This window comes from Astatotilapia calliptera, chromosome 7 (assembly GCF_964374335.1).
Source record: "Astatotilapia calliptera chromosome 7, fAstCal68.1, whole genome shotgun sequence".
Lineage (NCBI taxonomy): Eukaryota > Metazoa > Chordata > Actinopteri > Cichliformes > Cichlidae > Astatotilapia > Astatotilapia calliptera.
This window is the reverse complement of record NC_137428.1, coordinates 6,682,119-6,689,497: the sequence shown is the minus strand read 5'-3', so window position 1 is coordinate 6,689,497 and position 7,379 is coordinate 6,682,119. Positions and strand designations below refer to the sequence as shown.

General features: G+C 39.8%; 1 protein-coding gene across 1 annotated transcript; it reads left to right on the top strand.

Moving 5' to 3' along the window:
• Positions 1 to 333: 333 nt before the first annotated feature.
• LOC113034391 (GTPase IMAP family member 8-like) lies at positions 334 to 3,699 on the top strand (the record flags this gene model as incomplete). Its single annotated transcript, XM_080304466.1, has 2 exons — positions 334 to 1,546; positions 1,658 to 3,699. Coding segments are annotated over 2 exons (2,796 nt in total), but the record flags the coding sequence as incomplete, so codon positions are not given.
• Between the last annotated feature and the right edge of the window lie 3,680 nt (positions 3,700 to 7,379).

Genomic DNA, 7,379 nt, shown 5'->3' with positions numbered 1-7,379 from the left:
AGAGCTCTGTTGAGCCAACCATCCCTTTAACGTTAACTAGTAATGACTTCATGAACTTCTTCACAAATAAAATTTTAACCATTAGAGGAAAAATTACCAATAATAATCCCACAGATGTAATATTATCTACAGCTACTTTCAGTGCCATTGATATTCATTTAGAGTCCTCCTGTTTCACACAAACTGTGAAAAAGATTTTAATTTAACTACTCCAAAAAAGACCAGTAACGTTTTCATTGTTCAAAGTTTTGACAATTGTCACTTGACGATTGGTTGTACTAAATGTGCCTGAGACCACATAGGTTTTTGTTGTGTTTGTTTTTCTTTTTTTAAAACTTATTTTTGTTTTCTTTCTCTTATTGCTTTGTTTCAGATTCTGAATTCAGAATTGTGCTGGTTGGAAAAAGGGAGGACAAAAAGACTAAACTAGGAAACTTAATTATTGGTAATACAGGGAAGCATTTTGAAAAACATCCTTCAGGGGAGAATTGTCCAGTTACCTATGGAGAGTGGAGTGCATATAGTTTAACAGTAGTTAAAACTCCAAACATTTTCAGTGTCTCTGAGGAAATTATAAAAGAAGACATTAGCAGATGTGTGAATTTTTGTAAACCTGGACCAAATGTTCTTCTGCTGTTAGTTAAACCTTCGACATTCACAGAAGATAAGAGAAAAAGACTAAACTTCATCCTGAGATTGTTTGGTGAAGATGCTTTAAAGCACTCAATGGTCATCATGACTAATGAGTCCACTGAAAGTCAGTCTGTAAAGCAGCTGCTGAAGGATTGTGAAGGAAGACAGTACAGAATGAGTGAAAAAAGCCAAAGATCACTAATGAAGCAGGTTAAGAACATTGTGCATCAAAATGAAAACTTCCTCACCTTCACTAAAGAGAATACAAGACCTTTAAACCTGGTTCTGTGTGGGAGGAGAGGAGCAGAGAAGACGTCAGCAGCCAAGGCCATTTTAGGTCAGACAGAGCTTCATTCAGTCTCCAACTCATCAGAGTATGTTAAATATCAGGGAGAGGTGTGTAGACGTTGGGTTTCCCTGGTGGAGCTGCCTGCCTTGTATGGAAAACCTCAGGAGGCAGTGATGGAGGAATCATTTAGGTGTATCTCCCTCTGTGATCCTGAGGGTGTCCATGCCTTCATCCTGGTCCTACCTGTGGGTCCCCTCACTGATGAAGACAAGGGAGAGTTAGAGACCATCCAGGACGCATTCAGCTCTCGAGCCAATGACTTCACCATGATTCTGTTCACTGTGGACTCAGATCCTACAGATCCAGTTGTTGGTAACTTTCTAAAGGATAATGAAGACATCCAAGAGCTCTGTGAGAGATTTGGAGGAAGATTCGTTGTTTCCAACATCGAGGACAAACCGCAGATCCCACAGCTGTTGGAGACTTTAGAAAGAATTAGACAATCTAATAATAACCCACACAGCTATACAACAAAAACATATGCATGTGCTCACACAAAAAATATAAAGAAACTAAAGGCAAAACTTAAGGAAATGGAGTCAAGGAACATGTCCAGGAGTAAGTGTTTTTAAAGATATAAAGCTCTGTGTCTTAAACTATTTTATTTAGTGGCCTTGCAGCTGTACTTTACAAGCTTTCAACATTTCATTTAACTCCACGCCTCTTCCTTTGCAGATAATGATAAGCAGAGCCCAGAGCCTCTCAGGATTGTGCTGATAGGAAAGACTGGTTGTGGAAAGAGTTCTTCAGGAAACACCATTCTAGGAAGGAAAGAATTCAAAGCTGAAATTTTACAAACATCAGTCACTAAAATATGTCAGAAAGCACAGGGTGAGGTGGACGGTCATCCTGTCATTGTGGTCGACACTCCTGGTCTGTTTGACACAACTCTGTCACATGAAGAAGTTCATGAGGAGATGGTGAAATGTGTCAGTCTTCTGGCTCCAGGACCACATGTCTTCCTTTTGGTGATGCAGGTTGGCAGATTCACAGCAGAGGAGAAGGAGACACTGAAACTCATCAAGAAATTCTTTGGGATAAATTCTCAAAACTTCACCATTGTGCTTTTCACAAAAGGAGATACACTAGAGCACGATTCAAAGTCTGCGGAGGAATTCATTAAAATGGGACAAGATGATTCTTTAGAGAAGGTGGTGTCTGACTGTGGAGGAAGATATCATGTGTTTAATAACTATGCCGAACAAAACCACAAACAGGTCAGTGAACTGATAACAAAGATTCAGGAAATGCTGGAGAAAAATGGTGGTGAGTGCTACACCAACGAGATGCTCCGAGAGGCTGAGGCAGCGATACAGAAAGAAGTGGAAAGGATCCTGAAAACCAAGGAAGAAGAGATGCAAAGAGAATCTGCAGAACTTGCAAGACAACATGAGGAAGAATTAAAAGAGATGGAAAGAAAAATGAAAGAACAGAGGAAAGAAAAAGAGCTAGAGAGAGAACAAAGTGTAAAACGGATTAAACAAATGAGGGAAAAACTTAACGAGCGTGAGAGGAAGATGAAAGAACAAGAAAAGAAGGAAGAAGAAGATGCAAACAAGAAGAAACAGGAAGAACTACAGGAGCAGGAGTGGGGAAAAGAGCTTAATGTTTTGCAAGAAAGCATTAATTCTACATCAGATGAGGAAAAGAGAATCAAACTAGAGCACAGTAAGAACAAAATGACAGAGGAACATCAGAAGAAACGGGAGCAAAAAGAATTTGGGGTAAAATGTACAAAATCAAAAGTACCCAAACAAAAGCAAGATGAAGCAAAACTCAAAAAGCTCCAAATGGATTTTGAGCGGGAGAAAGAAAAGTATGAAAATGAAATGAAAAAAGAAGATCAAAGCAAAAAAGAGGAAGAAGACAAGGAAAGAAAAGGGTTGAAGGAAAAATACGAGCAGAAAATCCTTGACATGAAGAAAAGATATGAAGATGATGCAAGAAAGCAAGCTGAAGAAACCAATGAATTCAGAAAGAAATACAGTATGAACTTTGCAGGCCTGATGGAAGAACATAAGGAGGAGAAGGAGGCAATGAAGAAGCAGCATGAAAGAGAAATGGAGGAGAGAGAGGAAGAAAATCAAAAAAGGTACAAACAGTTAGCTGATCTCACAAAGTCCCAAGAAATGACGCTAAAAGAAAAACTCAGACAAAAAGAAAAGCAGCTGAAAGAAATGGAGGAGCTGAAGAAAAAACAGGAGCAAGAAACAAATAATTTACAAGAGACATACAGAAACAGATGTGTGATCCTCTGATAATGCTTCTTCTACATTTATATTCATTATAATTCAATTCAAAGACACTGAAAGATGTCAAATGAATACATGCTCTTTGTTCACATGTAAACTTCACATACAAAGTTTTTTTCTTTCTCTACAGCTGCGATATGCCGTGATAAGAGTTTAATACTTGGTAATTAGTCCTCTGTGTCCATCACATGTCTTAATGTAAGAATGTGTTGTGTAAGATCAGCACCTTCAAGCCACTGTTGTTGTGATTTTGTGCTGTATAAATAAAATTAGACTGAATCGAATTGAATTTTAAATGTATAATTAAACTCTGACAGACATGAAGTTTCACAGAATTTTTTCCTCATGTGAGCATCCTCCTTGTTTGGTTAATGTTTGATTCAGTTTAATAAGTTCTTACTAACAAATCCACCACCACAGGGAAATCTGATCACATTATTGGTTACAGGAAACAGTGATGGCTGTTTCCAGCAGACTGCAGACCGACTGCAGCTCTTCTTCCTCCTGTTATCACCTCTGATCGTCTCTGCTGTAACTCTCACTGCATTGCCTTCTGTTGTGGTTCGAATTTGAGAAGAGACATACGACTGAAAGTCCATAGTGGGTCAACACAAATGATTTTATTAAAACACATATATGTGGTGAAGATGGGCTCTGCAAAACATCAGCCTCAATCTCCCCCGAACAATAGGTGGGTGTGATACTTATGATGACCAGTAACTCGCGTCACCGCAGATGAAAAACAACATGCATGTTCCAGTAATTCTATCTCAGGAGATATTCTAAAAAAGAACAGTTCCTTCCTCTGTTCCTCCACCGCCTACCAGATGCGTCCTGTTATTACACTCTTCTGGACTTATCAGAACTAAACTGTCACGTATGCAGGTACACAACATTTGCAGTCAGTTCACTCAGGCAGACTATGTGTCTGTGTTGTTAACCTTAGTGCATGACCCCCCTCTACGTCATCTGTTACCAGGCAAACTTCAGTGCAGCAGGCTGCTGAATGCACACAGGCAATATGTGGTAAATTGTACTGTAAACGGCAGCACGGTGGCACGGTGGTTAGCACTGTTGCCGCACAGCAAGAAGGTCCTGAGTTCAATTCCACCATCAGGCCGGGGTCTTTCTGTGTGGAGTTTGCATGTTCTCCCCGTGTTTGCGTGGGTTCTCTCCGGGTACTCCGGCTTCCTCCCACCGTCCAAAGACATGCAGCTTGTGGGGATAGGTTAATTGGATAATCCAAATTGCCACTAGGTGTGAATGTGCGAGTGAATGTGAGTGTGAATGGTTGTCTGTCCCTGTGTGTTGGCCCTGCGACAGACTGGCGACCTGTCCAGGGTGTACCCCGCCTTTCGCCCTATGACAGCTGGGATAGGCTCCAGCGCCCCCCGCGACCCTGAAAAGGATAAGCGGAAGCGAATGGATGGATGGATGGATGGATGGATGTACTGTAAACATGTAGGCAATTCTTTCAACTTGAACTTTGCTCCATAGATCAGTCGAACTCGCGCCGGCTGTAGCTTCAAACCATTAATTAACTTGACCTAGCTTATATGTGTATAACATGATTACAGTTGCACCTGCAATGAAAGATTATTATGTGCTTATGCTAACACCTGAAATACAGACTTTAATATAACATCAACAGTTTCAATAATTGTCAATGAAATGATAATAATGATAAATCACAAGTGATGCAACAGTAATAATAAGGAATATGAATAGTAACATAAATAATATTTCATCCCGACACTTCACTCTGACTCGACTCTCCTTTTTGAACCTGGAAAAAAAATTAAACAGCAACAATCTCAGGTGAGTAAACCAACACTCAGCGCCACTATGTTACAAACTCATGATTCAATATTCCTGCTCTGGCATAAATTCTGCATTATGAACTTTATAATGTTCAGTTTTTATAGCTTTGTCTAATTACCCATACTTAAATTTCCATCTGTTTATCCTATTCAGAGTTGGAAGTATAAAGTTATACTGGACTGAGTCCTGCAAATAGTCGATCACATCACTCCGGTTCTGGCTTCCTTGCATTGGCTTCCCATTGATTTTAGGGTTCGTTTTAAGGTCCTTTTATTGGTTTTTAAATCTTTAAATGGTCTGGCTCCTGTGTACTTAACTGACTTGCTGAAGTCACATGTTCCTCCTCGCTCGCTCCGTTCAGCTGAGCAGCTGCTGCTGTCGGTCCCTAAGTCGCGGCTGAAATGCAGAGGAGACCGTGCCTTTTCAATTGCGGCTCCGATGCTCTGGAATAACCTTCCCCTCCAAATTAGACAAGCGTCATCAGTGCAGGTCTTTAAGTCCAGATTGAAAACCTATTTTTATTCCCTGGCTTTTAACTCTGTAGGAAACTGACACCTTCTTATTTATTTTATTGTTTGTAATGATTTTATGGTATTTTTAATTTGGTTGTTGTTTTGATCTGTGTTGTTCAGCACTTTGGTCTGCCTGGTGTGTTCTTAAAGTGCTATACAAATAAACGATGATGATGATGATGATGATGAAATAGTCACCAGTTAAATATGCAATCTTTCTTCATGACATAGACAGGACTATGTAAAAACACAAGGTGAGGAGCAGTCTAATGTCTGGCTCATTACACAATTTAAGTCCCCAGCAAGAATTAGATGATGGGTATCAAGAAAAGGAAGAGTGCTAAATAGACAAATCTGGGTTATCAAAATTTAGAGCATAAATGTTAACTAATAAAACAGGTGTATGAAATAGATTACCAGCGAATATAAGAAATCTATCATTTTTATCCTTTATTGTTTTGGAAACTGTAAAATGAACCTTCTTACTAATTAAAAAAGCTAATGCGTCTAGGATTTTGAAATCATTTATTGACAGCTCTGGTCTTGTGGATGTTTGGAGAACTTTGAACGCAACCCGAAGGGAATATTCCTCTCACTCTGGGGTTCATAACGCATACTCCCGTATATATATTAGATAGTAAACTGTAACACAGGGTCCAAAGTAGTAAATATCATAATATCCTCATACAAGAGACAAATGACAAAGACGATGTATCATCTCTTTTATTGTGGTAGACGTTTAAAGTGTATGTGAGAGGCTGTCTTTTCAGTCGTCTGAGAAAAAAAACGTCGTAATGCGGAACATATACAGTTGGAAGTTCAAATACAAAAAGGATATTAATAGAGCTTTTAGACAGTTTTATAAACAGTTATATACATCTCAGTGTAATGCACCTTCTGAGACTATGCAGGGTTTCTACACAAATGTAACTTGCCTACATTGGCACAAAAGGACAGGATGTCTCTAGATGCAGACTTAAAATGTCCAGAACTGATTAATACCATACGCAGACCCTGAAAAACAGAAAGACCCCAGGACCTGATGGTCTATGTAATGAGTTTTATAAAAAGTTTAACAGTTTACTTACCCCATATTTGTTAAAAATGTTTAATATGGCATTGGAAGAGGGTGCACTCCCACAGACCCTGAATGAAGTGACTGTGACTCGTATTCCAAAGAAAGGAAAGGTGTCACAGCTGCCGGGGCAAGCCGTGTGGTGTTGGAGGAAAAAGGACCCAAAATGCAGGCAATAGACTGATGATATGTGTGACATTTATTTACAAAGTGGCGGAGTGACAAAACAGGCAATGAGGCATGGGAAATTACTGAAGAATCCTAAACTGGGCCAACTAAGAGCAAACCTGAAATAATGACAAAACAGGGTGAAGGGCAGAGAGACACAGACCAGAGAACCAAAACACCATGAAACGCAGACGAGCCGACAACGAGCACAGACCGACACTCACTACATATACACACACAAGGAGACCAGGTAATGATACACAGGTGGGGAAGCACAGCTGATTCTAATACACAAGACGACCTGAGGATACAAGCTGAACACAGTGACAACAGACACAGACCTTCAAAATAAAACAGGAACTCCACAACACGAACTCAGGGACACAAACAGGGCACAAGGGGAGGACACAGAATACCAAAATCAGATTAAACTAGAACAGAAGACAATAATCATACTAAACACAAAATGCTGGGTCAATGACCCAGCACCATGCCAAAATCTCTTTATTGAACACAGATCAAATACTAGCCCAGATCAAACAGGGTTTATCCCAGCAAGGCATGCATCT